Source organism: Natrix helvetica (assembly GCF_964273705.1).
Source record: "Natrix helvetica genome assembly, chromosome: 1".
Classification (NCBI taxonomy): domain Eukaryota; kingdom Metazoa; phylum Chordata; class Lepidosauria; order Squamata; family Natricidae; genus Natrix; species Natrix helvetica.
Window position 1 is genome coordinate 276,707,609 of NC_138548.1, and position 24,685 is coordinate 276,732,293.

The 24,685-nt window shown below is 43.8% G+C and overlaps 1 protein-coding gene across 4 annotated transcripts in view; it reads right to left on the reverse strand.

The window, feature by feature from the left end:
• The window catches only part of SLC22A4 (solute carrier family 22 member 4), a 77,612-nt gene extending 62,248 nt beyond the window's left edge, over positions 1-15,364 (reverse strand). For all 4 annotated transcript variants that reach the window (XR_014174126.1, XR_014174127.1, XM_081938738.1 and 1 more), the window contains exon 1: positions 13,269-15,364. Coding sequence is in view for 2 of the 4 variants with exons in the window: in XM_081938738.1 (XP_081794864.1) it covers positions 13,269-13,661 (393 nt within the window). In the remaining 2 variants the exon portion in view is untranslated. The remainder of the gene's footprint in view (positions 1-13,268) is intronic.
• Positions 15,365-24,685: the final 9,321 nt, after the last annotated feature.

A 24,685-nucleotide genomic window follows, 5' to 3' on the forward strand; every position in this document is an offset into this window, starting at 1 on the left:
TTCTTTTGGATGGTACATGAGAATAACCCACACATGGATGCTTTATGCACTGACTCAGGAGAATGTGTGCTTAATTTCTAATAGGAGAAAGGAGATCTCCTGTGGTTTGTATTAATATTTCCATCTGGATCAAGTTTAACAACCTGGATATATTCAAAGCTTACCAAATGAAAAATAAGTAAAAATGTATATTTTTTCCAAGACCCCCCCCCTCAAAAAATTCAAAGTGTTTAAAGTTTCAAGTTCTGCTATGTAATAATTCTACAAATATAATTTAATCACTATTTATGTAATAATGTAAATAAAATATTAGTATACTCTGTTTTCCCAAAGATAAGACCTCCCTTGATAATAAGCCCAATTGGGCTTTTGAGCGCATGCGCTCCCCCGAAAATAAGCCCTTTCCGAAAATATTGCAACCCAGCAGCAGCCATGAGGTGACCATGCTCGCCGCCTCCTGCACATCAAAAATAACAAGACCTCCCCGAAAATAAGGCCAATTACTTATTTCAGGGGTCAAAATAAAACAAGACCCTGTCTTATTTTGGGGAAAACACGATATTATAAAATATAATAATAAAGTAAAAATAGTATAATTTATATAGTGATACAAATCCCTGAGGGAACTCAATGGCTTTTTATTATATGTATTAAGGTTCCAGGCAAATATTCAGCTATGCTTGGGAAGAGTACTTCTAATTATAAGTTTGAATTGTCAAATGAAACTGACAGAAATACAAAAAAAAGATATATATGACAATCTCAACAGCTATGATGAGTATTCAGCCAGTTACTGGCATATGTGACAAAGCCAAATGGTATTTTAATATCTGAAGCTAAAGGGAAGAATGACAACCTCTATTCTACCCTCATCTGATCCAAAGCTGAGGAAAAGCCTTTCTTCTCCTTGATAGACAGTTCGAACTTCGACAATGAACCACAGAAGACAACAGCAAGATTTTAAAAATGTGGAGAAATGTGAGGGATATGATATCACTGTGGGGTAGAAACTTGATCCAGATTCTAGGCCAGCCCAGAATTAAGAGCCCTCTGTGCATTGCATATTCTGCTGTCAACATCAGTTCCCAACTGAATATGGTCCCCCCCCCCAATTATGTTGTCTATAGGAGGAGCCATCTCTCAAAATAAAGCCAGGTTGAATTTTATTTCGACTTGAATGGGAGACCTCCAGGGCACCGCAGCTTATAGGCTAGACTGGAAAGATGGAATAACAACCTGGAGAATCCAGTGGCAAACTATTTCTGCATTGCTGCCAAGAAAATATAATCGTGTCAATGAAATCACCAGGAATGTAATTCAGCTTCAGAAAGACTGCACCTCTCTTTGCTTTACAAATGGAGTGCATTTTTTTTCTTGTTGTCATTTTGTAAAAGTAAGGGTGAGAATGGCCACTGAGTATCTGTTTTCAGGTTGTTTTTACGTGTTTTAAAGGTGCTCATAGTAATGATTTACCCTGCCTGGGCCTCTTACTCTTATCTCATCCTTACTGTTATCTCACCATCACCAGTGATGGGCCTGCTCTTTCTTGGCTGCCAGATGGTTTCCTGAAATTTGGGAAGTTGAGTTACAGTCTCCGACCTCTCAAATATTGCCATCTGCAACAATCCTACACAAACTTGCTAAAGTTCACTGAACTAAATAAAACATTTTTACAAGCTTGACCTGCAAATCTCTTATCAGGATGAATAATGTAACTTTGCAGAAATGCTAGTTTCAAAATACAGCATGTTTGGACTATATATTGAAAATTAATGGGAATTGAAAGGACAGATGAAATCCAGAGTTAACTACACTTTTACATTACGCAGCATATATACTCAATGTTCTAGGGACAAAACAGATAGGACAGGTATCCTTAACTTATGACCATTCATTCAGTAACTGTCTAAACCAGTGCCCACCAACCTTTTGGGCACCAGGGACCAGTTTTGTGAAGAGAGGTTTCTCCATGGACTGGAGGGTGTGTGGTTTCATTTCAATTTCAATTTCAATTTTATTTTATTTGATTTCTAGACCGCCCCCTCTCCCCGAAGGGACTCGGGGCGGTATACAGGAACCACATTAAAAAAACCATATACATAATAAATACCCTTAAAATCAAATTAAACCTTGAACCCTGTACAAATTGATAAAAATTAAAACTCGGCCTAAAACCAACCCATAGAATTTAAAAATGCAGACTTGAGGTGGGTAAGCTGGGATTAGGCCAGGCCGGCTGAATTGAACAGGTGGGTTTTAAGCTTCTTACGGAAGGAGTGGAGGTCTGTAGTTGTTCTGATATCAGGGGGAAGGTCATTCCAGAGGGTCGGGCCCATCACAGAGAAGGCCCTTCCCCTGGGCGTCGCCCGCTGGCACAGCCTAGTGGACGGCACCCGGAGAAGTCCCTCTCTGTGTGAGTGGATCGGCCGAAGGGTTGTATGGGGCAGGATACGATCCCGCAAATACCTAGGTCCTGTGCCATGGAGCGCTTTAAAGATGATAATCAACACCTTGAAACGCACCCGAAAAGCCACAGGTAGCCAGTGCAGCCCGCGCAGGAGAGGTGTTACGTGGGAGTACCTAGCGACTCCCGAAACTGCCCGAGCGGCTGCATTCTGAACCAATTGCAGCCTTCGGGTGCATCTCAAGGGGAGCCCCATGTAGAGAGCGTTACAGTAGTCCAGCCGGGACGTCACAAGCGCATGGGTGACTGTGCGGACGGCGGTCCGGTCCAATAGGGGACGCAATTGGCGCACCAGGCGAACCTGGTGAAACGCCCCCCTTGCCACGGCTGTCACATGGTCATCCATTGACAGCCGGGCATCTAGGAGGACGCCCAAATTGCGTACCCGATCCATCCTGTGGATAGGGCTTTGGTGGCCAAAAGGGCAGAGATGGACATGGTGAGATAGGCAAGTGGGGAAGCATCTTACTGAAGCTCAGGGCTGGGAGAAGACGGCAAAGATGAGTTGAAGTGGAGAGGCCCAAGTCTGGAATGGTTTGGATTGAGGTAAATCCTTGGTTAAAAACTGGTAAAAATTGATTAACAACAGCAACAGGGATTACTGGGATTGCGGTTGTTAAGCAATGTGGTCCTATTCTATGGTTGCATCACTTAGTGACCAAAATTCCCCAACTGTGGTCATAAGGTGAGGAGTAACTGTACTTTAGAAGAATTTAAGTCTTATCATTAGCCCTATGGGATTTCTCAGTTTTAAAAAATGATTTGCACGACATGTTAGAAAACTAATTATCCTGTAAGTTTGAAAGATCACTTGAAATATTATCTTGCAGAAAACACAAGACTGCATTGGAAACTACAATATTCTCTGGATCTTCATCTCAACGTTGGCTGCTGCCTAACTACAACTTATAATTAAGATACTCTACTTGAATTATAAAAAGGGGAGAAGCTGTGAAATAACTGAAATAAATTTGACCAAATTCTTTTTTTTTCCTATTGGAAATTTCTGTAGTTATAAAATTTTGCAAAACATACTTCTTGAAAATTAGTTGGTAATCTAATACTGTTAAGGTCATTATCCCAAGATTAGTGCTACTGTATATCCCCAAACATTAGAACGATCTATTTTTAAATCCTCTGAAACTTTTAACTATTGATGGAATGGCCAACGGTCCTTGTTCTGTTCTGAAAATTGATACAGAAATGGTACATGGGATTGATTGCAAATGTTGCTACAGTGAAGATGGGTCATCCTACAGTGGATCTATCTCGCCACTTGCTCTTGAGGTAGGAAGATGTATTGATCATGCTTCCAATGGGAGAAACAAACTAATTTCCCATTTTTGGAATGACAAGCACTAAAGAAACCTCAAAGGTCATGAATCTGTATAGGTTATAAAAGGAGGAATGAAAAAAAATTCTTACAGTTAAAACAACCAAATACAATTTGAGAATATAATAAAATCTCATTATTTATATAAATAACCTATGCTATTGTTGGGTCTGAACCCAGTGAAATATTAGGACTTGGGCACAGAGTTTAGCTATTGTATGAGTAATCTCTGCATGCTTATCTTTTAGGAAAAAAATTAAATACCATTGATTTAAACCTTTTTGACTTGCCTGGGCCTCACTGAGTGAAGAGGAATTGTCTTTGGCTGCATATAAAATATATTATACAGTTGATGTATATAAATGCATATAATAACGTTAAAAGTTTATGAACCTCTCCAATTTACTAGCTGTCTAGGGCCACATGTAGCCTGCGGGCTGTACATGCCTGGTCTAAGTGACTAGGCAATCTATATCTTAAGGCTTGAATTGGGAGTGCTATTTGTTATAAAATCTACACCTCAGAAAGTTATGCTTTAGATTCAATTTCATCAAAGGCACAGGGTCATTTGTGCAAATAGAGCATATTGCAAGGCAAGGACACCTGATGTGTGCCCTCAATATTTTGGGCAGCAGGAACAGGTTTGGTGGGGAGATGTTTTTCCACAGAGCAGAGGCGGCGTGGTTTCGCATGCTGCCTGCATCCTGCAAAAGGGGCTTCCCTTATTCGCATGGCCCAGTTGCTGGCATGCTGCAGACCGGTGCTGGTCCACGAACTGGGGGTTGGGCTCCCCCTGCTCTAGAGAGTATTTGTAATAAGGTAATTTAGATATTGAAACTGAAGTTTCCTTGCTTCCTTATAGAGTCAGTATAGTTGCAAGGTTATTCCAGAGTTCCATACCTTCTAGGGTTTGCTAAGTGCACCTTAATTTTGTCCAATCTCGTGGTTATGACTTTGATCTGAGTACAGCCACCCCAACTCAAAAATAAATAGCAAGGCCACTCATGTTGGAGCCCAAATTTTTGGAATGGTAGCTCCTCCCACCCACTCTAAACAATATTGTTGGGGGGGGGGGGAAACTGGGAGGACCACCTATCCAATGTTAACTGTTTTTGTGTATCATTGGCTCAAAGCATTATCTTAGAGGGATATTTTACCAGTGAATTCTACATACATACACGCATGCATACATACATACATATAGTGAGAAGCATGTAGAGCAAATGTAAGCCGATATAAACTTGACAGTATTTTACAATACTATTTTTAACGTGTGCAGATCATTTCAGTAAAATATCCTTCTGGATTCATTTATTAATGGCATGGAGCAGCTGCTGGAAACCAGGAGGAGGGGGATTTCAGGGGGGTGAGGGATGAGGCAGACCAGCTCAGAAGTGGGGGATGCGTAAGACAGTAATCTTCTCCCTGACTAGATACCTCTCTCTTGATAATATTCTTGCAATCGGCAATTAGAGGAATGCCGCCCCAATCCCAATATATAACATGGTTCTTTTAAGACCAATAGTCTTGTCATATCTGTCCTTTATGAATATGTCCAGTCTCCCTTTAATGACATCCAGTTTGTGGCTATCGTCATCTTTTTAATAAGTGAATTGAGCATTGGGATTTGACTGTTTGGAAGGGACTAGCCAACTTCATTGGATAATTCCTTAATTTTGTTTTGAGGTAGAATATCTCCGTTTCCACATCTATTTTTCTGCACAAGACTCCCACAGCATTCTAAATATTTCTTGTGAAGAAGATAAAAGATATATTTTAAAAAGTTATACTTGTTTCCTGAAATGGTGCTTACCATCTGCTCAGTTTTATCATTCCTTTTGCTCACCTTAAAATTGGCACCTTATGATGCCAAAATTAGTGCTTTTTTGTTCTCTTATTATAACAAGTTCTGTTTATCAAAGAAAAGTTTGTTAGATTTTGCAGCTTTCTTAGCAAAAAAAAAATTAGATTATGTTCTTACATTCTAAACATAGGCATCCATCCCTAACTATAAAAAGTCCCTATGGATTTTGTTCTGTCATTGCTGACTATAAGGGGGAGGGGGGGGCTCATCTCCATTTTGAGGCCTTTGAGCCAGTGCTGTCCAAAGACATTTCCACAATCATGTGGCCAGCATGACGATTCCTAACTATAACGACATCAAAATGACAAAATTTGCATTGGGGCATCCAGCATAACCTCTACCATTTTATGTGTGCACTGCGATTCTGCTTGTTATGTATTACATAGGCATATTATAGCTTCCCCCCCCCCCTTTTGTCCTCCTTTTGCATAGAATTATACATGCATTATAGGGGGAAATGTCTGTCTTGATTTAACCTTTCAATATTTTTTATCAATCCCATCCACATTTTGGAAATTTCCCTTTCGTAATAAAATGTGACTGTGTAATAATAGGTTCCATCAGCTACTTCCCTCCGACCCACACACATGCTCAATTTAATAATAGTATGGTCACTGATTCCTATTGGTTCCACAGCACTTACGTCTTACACTAGACCGTAGTTACCACTCAGGATTACTGGTAATCCTTGGGTTATGACTTGTCAGGCTCATGAGATAAACCAGATAAGAATCACAAGCAGACGTGCCAATTCCACATTATTGTAATACTATATTGACAGAATCTTGCTTCTGAAAGTACAATCTCCCCTCCACCCCACCCATCTCCCTTGACAGCCCAGTAAACTCTAGAGAGTAGCTTCTAAGCCTCTTGCCTGGCATATTAATCCAGCTGAAGGCTACTCTGTCTCTTGGCTGAGTCTCCCAAGGTCTTTCCCATATACTTTTACATGATCACTTGTTTAGTGACTGTCCAATGTTAAATAGCAACATGGCTGGTTACAAACAATTCCTGCTCCCAATGCTTTTTTGCCTATCATGCCAACCACTCACTACCCTTCATAGTGTCTGTTTTCATGCCTCCCTGATTTCTTTCTCTGTATCAAAGTTTACCCTAAACCAGTGGTAGAACTGCCAGTGGCTGGAACCGGCAGTGACCCAGGCCTGTCATGCCTCCGAACCAGTTCTTCCGGTGGCCCCTACAGCTTTTTTTTTTTACTTCTGCGCATGCACAGAGCAATTTTAGTTGTATTGCGTCTCTGCCGGAACCCACCCCTGCCCTAAGCATTTTATTTGGGTGGGTAACAGCATATTCCTACATCCGATTTATATTTGTGCCAAATATTGCAACTGCAAGTGACCAACATTTTTCTGATTAGCATTCCAAAATTTCATAATAGATTACCAGTAGTTTAATTAACATGTCAACACAGCATGCAGCAGTTGTACAGGTGGTCCTTGATTACTGATCATTTATTCAGTGATTATTTGAACTTATCATGATGCTGAATTAATGGTAATTATGACCAGTCCTTGAATTTATGGCCGTGGTCAGCTTAACTCACAGTCATGTTGTTAGATTTTATACTCATTTTGACAAAATGACTCCTATAAACAGAGTATTTACTGTTCTACCCTTTCAACAGAATTTGTATCAAGGAAAGCTTGATCGATTCTCTAAGGATATTTTGTACACACACACACACACACACACACACACACACACACTATTCTTATTGGAAAGCAACGCACTCCAACTCCCCCATCATTACTTAGAGGCTTTTATTGTTATTATAAAAACCTCTATATACCAGACCCTTGTCTTTTGACTGACAGGCCCTAACATTAACCCATTTCCAATTTTGCATGTCCCGAAAATTATTTCAGCAATTCATCAAAGAGTACTTAGTCAAGCAAGCTGCGCAGGCTTAGTATTCTTATTCTTTCAACAATGCAAATATATTTCTCAAAATGTTAAATGCAGTTAGGTAAAGACAGTTTTCGCAACTTTGTGCCCTCCAGCGACAGTGGAACACAACTCCCAAAATCCCAAGTCAACCAAATAATTTCAGGGTTGCTTAAAAGACTATTGTATAATAGGAAACCACTGTACTCAGTTCTTGCAAGTTGGTTTTTTTTTGTGATATTGTGCAAACAATTCTTGCTTTGTACAATAATTATAAATAGCATTGTGCAAAGTATTCAAATGAAGAGCTTCAAAATGTGAAGGAGTATGAATGAGGCATCTGTGCAAATCATTAAAACATCCCTGTGAGGTGGAAGGTTCACATAGAGCTTTCCTCACTTTTTTTCATCCATGTGTATGAAAAACTATTTTATTTCCAGTGAATAAAGCACATTATGCTTTGCATACACTATTAGTGATGTACCATAGATCAGGGGTGTCAAACTCAATCGTAGCATGGGCTGGATTGCGACGTCTTTTGCCTTTGTAGAGCTGGGGTGGGTGGGGCCTCCACGGGCCGTATCAGTTTGACAGGTCTTCCATAGATGATTTCAGTAAGAACCATGACAATTAAGAATTATGCATCCATTTGTTTAAAATTAAAAAGAATATGTTGTAGTTGCAGCAATGAAGATAATGATTAGTTTCAAGACAAAGTAGAGCTGGATTCATGAACCTGGAAAGGCACATGCTTTCATGCTTCTGGTCTTTGAATCTATGAAATGATTTGCAACCATACAGGATTCCACTAAACAGTTGGATTTCTGTTTCTGAAAAAGTGCTTTAATAAATCACCAAAAGGTGCTTCCAACCTACCTGTTTTAAGCAGAATCTTAAACACCATGCAGGCTAGTACAAAGGGTGCCGTCTAAAATCCAGAGTCTGCTACTCATTCAAATCAGTAAAAAAACAGAGTTTCATGTATTTTAGGTATTTCTTTCAGTTCAGCAGAACTTTAATAGATTTTGCAAGTGGGAACAAAAATTTATCTATTTGCATCATTGTAGAAACCAGACCATTATAAAAAGTCCAAATGACTTTAAAAATACTCGTTTAAGGTTACTGTGCACTTAGCCAATACAATAGTGTTGATCCTGTTTTCAGGACTCTAGATCAAATAGTGAAATACTGAAACAATGCAGCTGAAAATAAATATAAATATGTATATTTAATGTAAATATAGAAAGGTAAATAAATATTTACCTTTTATGTCACAACCTAACATAGTCACCAGTATGCAGTGGCTCAGTGGCTAAGATGCTGAACTTGTCGATCAGAAAGGTTGGCAGTTTGGCTAGTCCCTAGTGCCGCATAACAGAGTGAGCCCCCGTTACTTCTCCCAGCTGCTCCCAACCTAGCAGTTTGAAAGGATGTAAAAATGCAAGTAGAAAAATAGGAACCACCTTTGGTGAGAAGGTAACAGTGTTCCGTGCACCTTCGGCATTTAGTCATGCCAGCCAAATGACCACGGATACGTCTTTGGACAGCGCTGGCTCTTTGGCTTTGAAACGGAAATGGGCACTGTCCCCTAGAGTTGGGAATGACTAGCACGTATGTGTGAGGGGAGCCTTTACCTTTACCTTTTTAAGATAGTCACCATCAGGGAAACACAGTACCCTGATGTGTACTTTCATTTTAGCTTCCTTTCCTTTTCATGCCCATGTGACTGCTATTCAACAAACCAATCTTGGCACCAGTTGTGGCCATTAAATGATTCTAAGAGTCATTAAGCAAGTGGAGTCCAAGGTAAGGAGCACAGGGTGCCTCAGAGATGGGGGAAATCCTAGGAAGATCCACTCGGGAGATGAAAATCCTCCTTGCCAAAATCCAAGTAGGATTTTCAGTCCGTGAACGAAGAGGCACTTATGTTTGGCCTGTACCAAGCTTCCTAAGTCTGCCTAAGGCATCCTGCACTCCTTATCATGTTGCATCTCTCCTTGGATTTTGGCTCCATCTCGTCCCTGGGGGCTGGGCTGATAAGAGCTGCCTTCTGAGAGTCCATTTTCCCTCTGTGCATCGAAGAGAACTCCTTAAGCAGGGTGCAAGAACACGGCTGAATATCTTCAGGATTTCAGCTCCATTTCTCACCCTATCAAAAGAGTTCACTTCCCCTTGACAGGCACTTCTTTCAGTCAGCCCCCAGAGACAAGAGGAAATCCTATCAGCAGGCAGTAGCATATTACAACCTTCACTGCTGGCTTCCCCATTGACTTTCTAGGGAAGCTGGCAGAAAAGATTGTGTGGCGATCACATGATTCCAGGACATTTGGCAACCAGTCGCAAGTGCGAACAGGTTGCCAAGCATCCAGATCATGAACACATGACCATGGGGATAGTAATGCTATGTTTTGGGTGGCCATCATAATTCTGGACCATTATTAAACAAATAAACAGCTGTAAGTCAAGGACTACCTGCATTCTTTAGCAACAACTGAGCTTTGGTTATGTTTGTAGTATACTGACCCAATGTGCTAAAACTGAGCAATGCTGTATTTACTGTTAGAGAGAGTATTGTAAGGGGACAGGTACACCTATGGCTGGTAAGAGTTTACCTCTTCTCCATCTTACTGAAAAGCAAAAGTTTTAGAGATATTGTTTAGAGTCATCTTCTTAAAAAAATTGTAAAGCTATATGACAGTGTGGACATCACCTTGAAGAAGGAATGCGAGAGCAATTATGAAAATACTAATTCAATTCAGAGAAAGTGGAGGCGGTGAGAAAGAAACTCAAGATGACCATGCCTTGATTATCTTTGATATATCAGACCAGGAGAAATTCTGATAGGTTTCAAGAATCTATTATAATCTGTTGACCTGATATACCTTGAAAGGTTGACATATATTTAGCTATTAATTTCAGTGTAATTCAAGCTGCTAATTATCAGCTTGAATTAAAGCACTACCAGGAATGGAATCAGGTTAATTGTAATATCAGATTGAATAGGCAAGCTCTAGGTCTCCTCCCTAAAATGTTGCCATCTCATCGGACCTCTGAAGCAGGACTTTTCTGAGATTACCTTTACTCACGGAACAGCTTCTTACTAGTAGAGTCCACCTGCCCCCACACTTGCAGTCTTCCAAAAGGCCATCAAGACCTGGATTTTTAACTAGATGCTGGGGTACAGTGAGTGTCATTGGTGTTGGTTGCTGGGGCACCATAAGATAGGTACTAGGTTTTGGTTGTGTGTAACGTTATGGTTTTTATAGTTCAGGTTTTTTATTGTTGTTGTGAGAAGTCCAGAGGGTGGCAGACATGCAAATCTTATAAATAAAACAAAAAGAAATTTTCATTTGTGTCAATGTTTTCTATTATTATCATCATCACTATTTGGAATTGCATATAGTGCAATTACAGTTGGGACCATTACTGTCAGAAGAAATTGAACCTTCTAGCTTCTCCAATGACTATAGGGGTAGACGTGGGCTAGAAATCTATATGCTTTTATTTGTATCATTTCATGTTACTGAAACATTTAGTCATAATCAAAATTAGGTCAGAACAAAAAAATAAAAAATAGACTCCTTGATTCCTTGTGACATGCACATAGTGTATGAGAGATTAACTTGCTCTGGAAGTCTCCAGATAGTGAATCACACCTTAGAAAATGAGCCAGATATCCAGTTGGCAACAACAGTACAGAAACTGTTTACAACATTCCTTTTTTAAAAAATGGTATAGAGATGGATTTAAAGTCTCTTACGCTTATCAATTAACCCCATAATTTTACATTAAAATGTCATAACAGAAGATACTAAATCATCAAGGATTGCATTTATTAGATGATTTATACTTCATTCTGATCAAGCACTTTGCAAATAGGACATATATTTTGGCTTTAACCAAGCGCCTTTCTTCCTACGCAGAGCAAGATAACATCAATGCTTCTGATATCTTTGTCAATCTGTACACCTGTGAAGATACAGTCCATCTACTGCAGAGCTGCATCCATCAGTTTTTCCTTGTATAGGAATAAGATGCTAAAGAAACTTAGCAGCATCTTCATTGAGCCAATCAGGAATCTTTAAAGTCCCATCATATGCTCTCCAGAAATGTCTACTGTGCAAAGAATTATGGTAATTAATTATGTTAATTAGACCATTTAACGTTTAACTTCTATTTAACTATTTAACTTCTGCCAACAGCCAGTTCCCACTCTGTTGCTACCTGTTACTACATCTTACATCAGTGTAACTTCTTTGTATATTTAAGTCATGATCCAATAAATAAGAAGTATATAAAGAAACTCAAAATAGTGAAATGTATTTGGTTAGCATAAGGATGATAGTGGTCAACCTTTCCATGTCAAATACTGTGATCTACTTTAAATGGGACCTAGAACAATATCATGTCCATCTCAGGACCCTACCCATGAATGCTCATAGGATGTGTTTGTGTCAACGACTTTTAAATGGCAAGCACAACAGATTGATGCATGTTAAAAAGAGATGAAGGTGCAATTATCAAGTCACATTGCTATTTTGACACTGGTGATTCCCCCTGCAGACCAAGCTGTTTCCACCATTAGAAATAACGGTGGTCAAGTGAGAAAAGGCCCTGACATAATACTGACGATTGGCATATCTTGGTTAAGGTCAAGACTTCTCTGTTCATCTGGAAATTTATGAAGTTGATTGATCTATGGTTGATTACCGTATTTTCCCCCCTCTCTCTGTATAAGTTGCATGTTTGTATATGGATATGTAAGTTATATACAAAAGCATCATGTAGTTCTGCACATATGGATACCATTGAATGGAAAAATGCTAGTTATTAGTAATTTTGATGTTTTCATTGCCCAAGTAAGTAGAAATGCGGGTATTACTATATGTATTGTATAACATCAATCTGCCAGCATTATGAGGTATGAAATACTATACATTCATTCAGACAGGCTTCATCAGGCAAACAGAGTAATATCACACACAGCTAATGTTCAAATACTTAACAGGCATTACAAAAGCATTGCTATTTCCAAACCCACCATTCCTGAATGAGGAGCGAGAGAGAAAAACCCGTTAAGTTACAATATTTAAAAAAAAAAACGCCGAGCGATGCCAGAACAAATGCCTCTGAGAGGACTTCCCCCCCCCAAAAAAACCCACAAGAAAGCCGTTCTATTAAGTAAGGATCTTAGCTCCGAAAACCCTTCCCTTTTCAGAGGTTGGCAATGATTAATCGGCGCCGCCGAATTGAAAACCACCGCACTGTAGCTACGCAATCGCAGGCGTGCCACGTGCTCTCAAGCACACTCTGGCAACAAACCCCGCGTTCTCTCTCTCTCTCTCTCTCTCTCTCTTGCAAAAGGAAAAGACAGGAGAAGCCCAAGCGGTCCTTTTTGGAGACGGGGACATCATCTTGGTGGGAAACCCTCGTCCAACATGGCCCCAGTAAAGCCCCTCCCTTCCCCTTCGCCTTTGCGCCCCGACCCTTACCTACTCCATTTTCCACCTCGGCGGCTTCCTATTTTCACACGGCCATGCGTGCATCTGCATCTCTGTCGCCGCTTTTCCGGTCCACGCGGCTGCCCACCCACCTACCTCTCCGACGCCTCACAGCCCAACCCCGGAACAACACAGCGGGCCGCGACCTCCCGATTCCTCTCCCCGCCATCCCCGCCCCGAAGCTTCGGGCAACTCGCTTACCTCCGTGACGATGGTGGAAAGATAAACCTCCCGGCTATACACCCAGCCATCCAGGCAATTCTCCGTCTCCACCTGGCTGAGGTTGACGTCGCGGCCGGGCACCAGGTTCCAGGCAGAGAAATTGATGAGAGCCTGCAGGCTGTAGCGGCTGCACCGGCTCAGCACCTGCCGCCCGTCGCGCTCTTCCAGGGGAATGCTGGCGTTCAGCCACTCCGCGGTCAGGTTGGCATTGGCGGGCACCCGGCACCGGTGCTCGGGGGTGCCGGCTAGGAAAACGGCGGACATGCCGTTGAAGCCATTGGGAATGATGCTGGCGCTGAGCAAGAAGAAGATGAGCCGCTGGTAGGGACCCCACTCGCCCAGGAAGGCAATGATCTCGTCGTAATCCCGCATAGCGGCTACGGGCACAAAGAACGGCCGGCGGAGGAAGAGCGACACCCCCCACGCCGGGTGCGAAACAGAGGAGCCCGCGCTGCGCCCTTCTGACTGGTTCTGGCATCCCTCCGGAGGTGGGGTCTCTGCCGGTCAGACTCCGCCTTTTTCGCCTCCCCACAGCCACCCCCCACCGAGCTGGTTTCTGATCGGCCCCGCCCGAGACAACCTTCAGCCGATCGGAGAGGTTTCATCCTGCCGGAAGGCGAGTCACTTGTGAGCCCGCCCGGAGGCGTCCTTATGGCGACGCCTAGGCTTTGGGCGGGAAAAGGCATCGAAACGCTGGTAAACAAACCGGTTTATGTGTCGGCGGTGGGCCCGGAGAAAGAGAGGTTACTCGCCCCTCTTGCTCTTTCTTCCGCTAAAAGGACTCGCGTGTGCCCGCGAAGGCTCTGCAGGAGAAATGGACAGAAGCTGAAGTGTGGCTTGGCGTGGTTACTCCTGGTTAGCTCAGACAGAGGTCTAGGCTTACATCACAATTGAGCTACTAGTAGCTAACCTTTGGTCTGGGTTCACCCAATGCCTGAGGTTAAAATGTGGCTGGCTAGTTTGCTGGAAGTCAGCCGTAGCTAGTTGTGACAAAGATCATTGAATGGCAAAGGTGCTTTTTTCAAGAGGCAACTGGGCTTTCTTGTTTTTCTTTAAAGACGTTTGGCTTCTCATCTAAGACTTCTTCAGCCCTGATGTAAAAAGCACTTTTGGGACAACCATGACCCAGATGACTGAGAATTTCCATAGGCCTAATTGAATCAGGGTTTTTCTTGTGTATTGTATAATGGCTTCCAACCCTGGTGCTTAGTTGGTGATTCAATCTCTCACGCGAACCCCAAAATAGTTAATTCCACAAACCCTGGTTTAAATTAAGCAGCGATAAGAGTGCCATGTAAAAATGCTCTGTTCATCTCTCATTGTGACGAAATGACTTTAGAATTGCTTAGTAAAGGGTAATGCCTTGGTATTATGTGCTAAGCCTACTGCCCACAATTGTTTCCACTTAATGCTGTTGTATTTGCAAGTGACTTAAGTATTATCCATGTGATACAGAAAATGGTTCTCACATAATTCACTAGCTTTTGCTTACGCGCAAGAGCAGTATTTCATGTTCAATGCAGTGCCTTACAAATCAAGAGCTAGCATCAATAGGAATAGCAATAGCAGACTTATACACCGCTTCATAGTGCTTTTACAGCCCTCTTTAAGCGGGTTTACAGTCTTAGCATATTGCCCACAACAATCTGGGTCCTCATTTTACCCACCTCGGAAGGGTGGAAGACTGAGTCATCCTTGAATCGATGAGATTTGAACTGCTGAACTGCAGCTAGCGGTCAGCTGAAGTAGCCTGCAGTACTGCACTCTAACCACTGTGTCACCTTGGCTCATCATCAAGCCACGTTGTTTCTTTTTATCAACTTGTTTTTGAGTTTTACTGTATATAAAACATTACCTTCTCCCTTGCCAATTATTTCACTCCAGTTGATGTTTTTTAAAAAAAATATATTTGTATTATTTTTACATTTAAAAACAATGCAATACCGCGGAGTCGGGGTGACCATACATTCACATTATATACAGCTAGTTTCAACCATTAACAGTTAAACTACTTGATACATTGTCTATCCTTCTGCCCAATCACAATATATACATTTGTTCCAGTTGATGTTGTTGATGACAGCTCTGTTAGTGTTTATAAACAAATAATGAAAAATTTAAATCTTTTTGCTTCCAATTATATGATTTGAATTATAATTAGAACAACCTAGTTGTAAGGTGATTTAGGTGAGACATCTAGGTTGATAGTACTGGGTGATTTCTATTTAATCTGCCTGGGCTACTTAGGCTAGTTGGGATTTCATAGCAACCTTGGTTTGCCCCAAATCATCATACCCCTAATACACAAAACAGGCTACACATTACACTTATTTTACACCATGGAATGGTTAAAATATGGCCTGGTGGTAGGAGACGTTACAATTTCACCTTTTTCATGGACAAATCACTTTCTAGTGACTATGGATTAACTGGTACCACAAACCTCTGTAGGGAGATGGTACCAGTTAGATTTATCTCATTATGAGAGGGACCGGTAGTGGAACGATTGAAGAGGATATTAGTGTGACCTTTCCTCAATAGATCCTAAATCTAGCCATATTGGACAACTGTTGCCAGGTCTCTAATCTGCTCCTTTAGGGAAATAGGAAGTGATGTCATTCCATAACATACAAGGCATATACCAAAAGAGGAGAAGGAAAAAGAACATTCGATGAGGCAGACCCAAAAGAAGATGAAGAGACAACATCAAAGACACAATACAACATGAATTAACAATGGTTGAGGCTGCCAGAAGAGCAAGAGCCAGAACTTTGTGTCTCCCTCACCACCTGAAGCGGTAAAAGAGGAGGAGGAGGAGAAGAAGGGAGGAGGAGGGGAACTGACTACTGCAAAAAGAATAGACGAAGCACGGTATCTTCATCTTTTTTAATCAGGGTTCAAGCACAGACATGAAACTGCATTGGTCACAATCACTGATGACATATGGTGAGGCTTAGAGGTAAAGAACAAAATCCTCATCCAGCAATTTAGGGATCAGTATCATTAGTAATACACAGTGATACATCTTTACCCTAGGGTGCCTAGGAGATTAATGGAAGTCTCGAAGTCTGAAAGCTATAAAGATCTAGATGGGAAGAAACGGGTAGAGATTCTAGCAAGATGGAGATGCCATAGCTTCAGAAATCAACTGTTTTCCTGTACGCTGCTTGGAGAGTCCAAGCATGCGTTAAATTCTACCCTGAACTGAATTGAAAGATCTTTAGCCACGCCTCCTCTTCCGGTTCTTCAGATTTTTCAATTCAGTTCTAGCCCAATGGACATGTTTTCAGTGGTTCCATCATATCAACAGAAATTTAATCTTTACTTGGACTTTCCAACCAGAAAAAAATGTTTTTTTCTTTCTGCAAAGAAATAAGGTCTGTTAAAGTTGCTTTTAATTTCCTGGCTTCTGCTTGTTGCCGGCACTTGTTCCAGGCTTCTCCGGGTGTGCGCAGCTTCTCCAACTCTGTGCGACGCGAGCCGGGTTGGGAGCCACTGCATTCACTTTTTGTATTAGCACAGTGGTCAGTGGCAAGGGGGGCCAGCCGCTGGCACTCGTTTCAGTGTTGTGGTGCAACGGTCAGTGGTGCGAGGACCCAGTCGTTGCGCCATTGCCTGTCACTAAATGAAACATTCGGCGCAAAGGTCAGTGGTGCGAGGGCCCAACTGTTGGTGCCAGCATTTCTGCAGGCTTGAATTTCGCACCGTTTTTTGTCAGCAGTAGTAGTTGCGGTGGCCATTTTGAGTGAGGGAAAACTTCCGGTGGCAATTTTGTTTGGCAATTTTGCAACATTTTTCCCTGCACTTTGGAGCGAGCCTTGGAGAGTGGTGGCAACGTGACTTCTCTGTCCGGCAATCGGGCGGACAATCCTCCCCCCCACTAAGTGGCAATTACTAAATAACAGTGATGTTGGTCCTTACCTGATGCCTCTCTCTAGCTGTTCAGTTTGCAGGCACTTGGAGGATCTGATCTAGTGCCAGAGATTCCCTCGTGGAGGCGCCCTTAAGACTTAACTCAGCCAGCAACCTCTCCGCTTCTGATCCAGCAGCTGCAGCTACTCCAACTGTGTTCCAGGTGGTAAGTGGTGATCAGAATACACCTGCCCACAACACAATGGCAGACAACCATCAGGAGGCAATGCAGCCAGGGCCCTCTAGCAGCAGGAGCCTTACCATACAGGCTAGCAAAGCAGCCTCAGAGGCCATCAACAAACAGAGGCAGGCAGGGGGGAAGAAAAGATCAAAGTCCCAAGATCAAGTTGCCCCCAGGAGCCAAAGGACACCAGAGAAACAACCTGAACAAGCCCAGCAACAACCGGTGGCTAGTTCTCCAGTTCCTGCAGAGGAATTACCAGAGGCCCCAACTCCTACTTATCAGGACCCATCACGGTCAGATAGTGAGGATGAGGGCCATGAATTTTCTTCAGATGAATACTCTGACGAGCCAGCCAACTCCCCCAGGCCATCCATGGGTGAGAATGCTGATTTGTTCCAGTGCTCCTTGGAAGCAGAGGATTCTCCTCCAGTTCTATCACTGGCTCCACAACATCCTCTGCCCTGTCGGGCAACTAAGCGTAGGCGGCCTGTGGAAGACCAAAGGCCGGCCCTTTCCTTGGAAATGCAGGAGGTTATCACCAAGGCCATATCCCAGAGTATTGTAGAGGGTCTCAAGCAACGTGCCAAGTGATGTTGCAGGGCCAGGTGTTCTTCCTCTAAGACAGCCCCTTCAGAGGCTCCCCAGGGATCTGCCTCTCCCCATTCCTCGCTGGATAGCGAGGATTCAGCTGTAGATGAGGAAGTCCTTCTAGAGCAGAAGTTCTCAGGGGACGAGGGAGCGGTCACGGATAAACCAGCCTTCACTGGCTTGTTTAAACATGTTTCATTCAAGACAATCTTGAATAAGGCCAAAACAGCCACCCGTATGGGAGTAACTGCCACCGATCAGGCAACAATAGACCCGTCAGTCTCTAGCGAAGGTCTCTTTGAGGAACCGGTAGTTCCCCAGGAGATTGTGCCAGTTCCTAAATTAATTTTTAATGTTGTGCAGCGCCAGTGGGTTCAACCGGGTACTCTAGCCATGCCTGGTAGCAGTGATAAAAACCTCTATACGGTAGATGATTCCCTGGAGGAATTGTTAAAATTTCCTCAGGTGGATCCTCCGGGACAGGCCCTTACATCCTCCTTAGTCTTACCTCCTGACCTATTAGAGGGCTTGAAAGCGGAGGATGAGGTCTGAAAGGGCTTGTCACAAGACCCATCAGGCGGCTGCCTGGGCCATCAAGACAGCCACTTCAGCGTCCTTTATGTCCAGGGCCTCTCTGGCTCAGATTTTGGCAAAGCTTCCGGCAGGGGACACCAAATTGAGGCAGGAGTTTAACAAGGTTCTAGCGGCAGCAGAATACACTGCAGATGCCACCCTCAACTCTGCCAAATTTGCTTCCAGGGCTCTGGCTTCTAATGTCACCACCAAGCGGCTCTTGTGGCTTCATCACTGGAACGCAGACATTGGGTCCAAGTGGAAGTTGGCCTCTGCCCCCTTTAAGGGAGGGAAGCTTTTCGGGGAGGCCCTAGAACCTGTTCTAGTCGAAAACAAGGACAAAAAGAAAGTCATGCCGTCTGTCACTAAGAAGACAGAGCACAAAAGTTCTGGTTATTTCAGGAAGCAATCCTTTCATTCCTCAGAACCGTCCACTAGCACCGGTCAGTACCACCGTCCGTACAATCAAGGACAGGACCGGTCACAGGACTGTCAGCCCTTTCGGGACAACAGCCCTTCTCCAAGTGGTCCTTTTGTGGCGGATCAGGCTCTAGGCCTTTCAGTCGCTATAAGTGACAGCCAGCTGACGGCTCCCATCGGAGGGTGCCTGCAACTATTCTGGCCCAATGGGAGCAGACAACATCAGACCAGTGGGTTCTTCAGACAATCCGTCTGGGTCTGACACTAGACTTCATTTCCCCTCCCCCACCACTTCATCCACTGTCCCACCCCCTCCTCCCCAGCCAAGAGGTCCCTAATGGAGCAAGAGATTCAGCACCTTCGAGAGATAAGGGCAATAGGACCAGTGCCAGCAGGTCAAGAAGGGTCAGGTTTTTATTCAATCCTGTTCCTAGTCCCGAAAAACTCCAGAGGATGGAGGGGGATATTAGATCTAAAAAGGTTAAACTACCACCTAGCATACAATGCTTCAAAATACAGTCCCTCCAGTCTATCTTGAGCTGCATCAGGCCAGGGGATCTCCTAATCTCAATAGATCTCAGAGAAGCATATCTTCACATCCCTGTTCGGAGGCCCATCGCAGGTTCCTGAAATTCTACTGTGCAGGAACACACTATCAATACAGGGCCCTGCCCTTCGGCCTGTCATCGGCCCCCAGAACATTTACAAAGGTCCTGGCAGCTGTGGTGGTGTCCCTGAGGTTGCGTCCAGTGAGACTTCAAGCGTACCTGGACAACATCATTATACAATTGCCGTCCCACCAGCAAGCAGTCAGAGACCTCCAGATAGCCATGAGAGCCTGAAAGTCCATGGGTTCTCAATCAACATGGACAAGAGCCACCTCATCCCCACCACCAGGTTGCTGCATCTTGGTGCCATCATAGACACTGTAGGTTGCCAAGTCTTTCTATCACAGCAGCGGATCTCCAGCCTCAGACAGCTGATTCTTCAGGTGAGAGCTTCACGGACCGCACCCATAGTCCTGCTGTCGAAACTCCTAGGCAAGATGATCTCTTGCCTCTTGATAGTACCATGGGTGAGACTGCACTCACGACACTTGCAATGGTGCCTTCTACCCCATCAATGGGCCAAGAAGAGCAACTCCCCATCTCCGATCACGATTCCCTTCAAGGGCAGCCTCTTCTGCGAACCACATCATCTGACCATCACTACGGACGCCAGCTTATTTGGATGGGGGGCACATCTGGACACTCAGGTCGCCCAGGGCAGGTGGTCCGAAGGCGATCTCAAGCACAGCATAAATTGGCTGGAATTAAAAGCGGCGAGGCTAGCTCTTCTTCACTTTCAACCGGCCATCCAGGGCCAACACGTGATGCTGTTGACAAACAATGTGGCCACCAAGGCACATGTCAACCGCCAGGGGGCCACTCACTCTAAGTCCCTGATGGCGGAGGCGGAACAGGGAAGTGGGCAGAAGAACACCTGTCATCCCTTCGAGCGGAGCACATTTCCGGATAGAGCAATGTCCAGGCAGATTGGTTGAGCAGGGCCACGATCGATCATTCAGAGTGGCGCCTGCATCCGGACCTCTTCCTTGAGATCACACAGAGGTTCGGCCTTCCCTCAGTTGATCTGTTTGCCATCCCACAGAACAACCTCCCTTGCTTCTTCTCGAGGTACAAGTCCCCGAGGGCAGAGGGGGTCAACGCTCTGCTATGCCACTGGCCACCAGGTCTCCTCTACGCGTTTTCACCTCTGCCTCTCCTTCCCAGTGCCATCCGAAAGATCCTCGCAGAACAGGCAGAGGTTCTTCTCATAGCACCATTTTGGCCCAGACGGACCTGGTTTGCCGACCTCATGAGCCTCTCCATCACTAAGCCATGGAGGATTCCTCCAGAGGAGGTCTCTCTCAGCCCTATCACATCTGGAGCCCCAATGGCTGCAATTGGCAGTTTGGCACTTGAGAGGGTCCTCCTAGAGAAGGATAGGCTCTCCTCAAAGGTCATCCAAACCATCCAGGCAGCACGTCGACCATCTACTACCAGAATCTACGAGGCCACCTGGGCAGCCTTTGCCAAATGGTGTGTACCTAAGCAGATGAATCCCGCTTCAGCCTCTATTCCACAAGTTTTGGACTTTTTGCAAGAAGGGTTGGACCAGGGATTGGCAGCCAACACCTTGCATCGCCAAGTTGCGGCACTGTCCACCGTTCTCGCTCCCAGAGACCATCTATCCCTAGCACATCATTCCAAGATCCACAACTTCCTGAAGGGAGCTTCCAACTTGCGGCCCCCGGTCGTTCATCGATACCCAACCTGGGAGTTGAATGTTGTGCTTTGGGCTCTAGTCGAGGCTCCCTTTGAGCTGATTCGTACCCGTGATCTGAAGCACCTAACCTTCAAGACAGTATTCCTCACCATGATCACCACTGCACGTAGGATTTCGGAAATGGCGGCCCGGTCAGTCAGAGAGGATTTGTGCATCATACATCCAGACAGGGTTGTTCTCCGCTTGGATCCTTCTTTTCTCCCAAAGGTCAACTCTTGGTTTTATCGGAGCCAGGAAGTCATCCTTCCGGACTTTTGTCCACACCCAAGGCATCCTAAGGAACGCAGATGGCACAAGCTGGATGTGGGAGACACAAGCGCCCATAGAAGAGATCTGCAGAGCGGCTACGTGGGTTTCACTATCCCAGTTTGTCCATACTTACAAATTGGACAAGTTTGCGTCAGCGGAAGCAGCCTTTGGGAGACAAGTCCTTCGGGGTGTTCATTCCGCTGGGGAGACCATTGAATCAGGTTCTTCCCGCCCTGGTGACATTTAGCTTGGGTATGTCCCATGCTTGGACTCTCCAAGCACCGTACAGGAAAATGACCATTGGCTTACCTGAAGGGTCCTTTTCTGTATGCTGCGAGGAGAGTCCAACCCCATCCTAGGGTCTCTCTCTCTCTCACAGCTTCTGTGTGTATACGCATTGCATTTCTTGATGTGGATTGTGACTTTATTACCGGACTTGACTTTACAATCTATCTTGACTTGAACTAATATCAGACTCAATGGAACCACATTTGAACAGTGTTACAGGTCCACGCCTTCATTGAAAAATCTGAAGAACCGGAAGAGGAGGCGTGGCTAAAGATTTTTCAGTTCAGTCCAGGGAAGTCAGACAGAATTTAACCCATGCTTGGACTCTCCTCGCAGCGTACAGAAAAGGACCCTTCAGGTAAGCCAATGGTCAACTTGGGAACAATACCAATATTAACTCTGGATGGAGTTATGCTCCTCTAGAAAGACCTAGTACCCAAGCAACATTCTCCTGCTAGAAATAGGAAGTGGCAGCCTTGGCAAGGAGGGTTGGTATGCCAGTTGTATGACCATTCCTAGACCAGAAGAACCACTTTTATCATGTCATAGGTGGACTACTGTCCTGTACCTGGGACTGGCCTTGAAGGCCATTTAGGAGTTGTAACGAGTTAGAATCTTGCATTTAGCTGGAGCAAACCTACAAAGAGTTGTTTAGTTATGGTTTGTTTCTGGTTACAGTTCAAAGCCCTGGTGGTGACCATTGTTGCTTGGAGGTTGCCCAAGATGACCCCGTGGAGAATGTCAGCTGAGAGACCTTATCTACATGAGATGTTCAGTGAGAGAAGACTTGGAAAGGAACATTCTCTTTAGGAGCTCCCCATCTCTAGGAGGCCCTTCCATGAGATATAAGGATCATATTCTGACATCAGGAAGCTTTAAAAAACATGGCTTTTTGGATATGGATTTGGGGATCAAGATCTGACCATTTTAAATAGCTTCCTATGAGATTTTAGTTTTTTGCTGCCTTAACTGAGGACTTCCCAAAGAAATTTTAACAAATGTGGTCAGTCCCTACTCTGCAGCAATGTCTAGACCAGGCATGTTTTCTTGGTTTCCAGAAAACAAATTCCCAAACAATGAGACATCTCTTTTCCCTTAAGCGTAGGAGCCGTGTCTCCCCAAGCAGTGAATTTTTGGGTAATTTCCATGCCTAATTTATGGTTTTTCTGGCACAGATCCAAAGAACAGCACTCTCATATTGCCCCATTTTAATAAACATGGTGGCATTGCAGCCATCTGTTCATGCAACACAAGATCATCTCACAAAGAAAACCTACAAATCTTTCATATGTATCAGAGCTTCAGGCAAGCTGCAGAATGTTTCTCACAAAAGGAGATAATAATGCAGCCAGAAAACAAGAAAAAAATCACAAATGTCTTTTGCTTATTTTTTATGGTATTCATAAAGTTATGCCCTACAATACAATCAGCTCCATTAGCCCAGAGTGAACAATCATGCCTAACAATATCATTGTGGACAGTAATCTGCTTTTGGCACGTCTGAAAATCTCTTGCCCGCTGATCAAACTTTTGTTTACTCTGTCAGAAACAGACAGTTCCTAATATTAATGTGTTGTTTCAGGAAACAGGATTATTGTGTTTAACTGGCTGCTAGCTCATGTGGTATATTCTGGTTTCTGAAAGGTTATCAAAGAATAGTAAAAGCGAAGCTCTTGTTTGAGAGAAAGTATAGCTCCCAGCCTAGAAATATAGCTTTAGATGAACTTCTCCATTCGATAACACCCAGGAGTGACCTTAACCATTAACCATGGTGCTCTTTACATGGGACTGGCCTTGAAGACCACTTAGAAGCTACTGTTCAGCCAAAAAGTAGCCACGAGCATTTCTATGGTTGTACCTTGGCACACTCGTGTGATACCTCTGCTTTGTGAGAAACCCTGATTAGCAGTGGGTTTCCAAGTGCAAATCAGGAAGCTGGCTATCCTCTATGACAGTATTTTTCAACCACAACTTTTAAGATATGTGGACTTCAACTCTCAAAATGCTGATTGGGGAATTCTGGGAGTCAAAATCCAAACATCTTAAAACTGTTGAGGTTAAGAAGCATTGCTCCATAAAGACCCACAATAGTTCACTTTGAGACCTTTGCAACAGCACTGAAAAAAAGGGACTTATGACCATTTTTCACACAACCATTTCAGCATCCCCTGGTCATGCAATCAAAATTCAGACACTTGGCATATTTATAATGATTACAGTGTGCTCAAGACATGCAATCCTCTTTTGCAACCTTCTGACAAGCAAAGTCAGTGAAGAAGCGAGATTCATTTAACCGCATTACTCATTTAACCCTTTTTAGAGATTCACTTAACAACTGTGGCAAGAAAAGTGTAAAATGGAGGAAAACTCACTTAACAAATGTCTCACTTAGCAATTTGGCCCTCAGTTGTCATAAATTGAGGACTACCTGTATAGAGAGCTGAGGTGGCACAGTGGTTAGAGTGCAGTACTGCAGGCTGCTTCAGCTGACTGCTAGCTGCAGTTCAGCAGTTCAAATCTCACCGGCTCAAGGTTGGCTCAGCCTTCCATCCTTCCTAGGTGGGTAAAATGAGGACCCAGATTGTTGGGGGCAATAGGCTGACTCTGTAAACCACTTATAAAGGGCTGTAAAGTATATGTCTAAGTGCTATTGCTATTTAAGTGTTGCAGGCTCCGTGGGGGAAAAAATAGGGCGAGGCATTGGATCTAATTGCCTTTTCCCATCCCATAGCATTAATCAGGACACACTGCAAGTTGAATAAATAGTACGATGTAATAGATATGGGAATTGTTGTGTTCCATGTTATTGTTTCCGTCCTCTGGAATCCAGACCTGGAGGTTCAACTATGCCTCC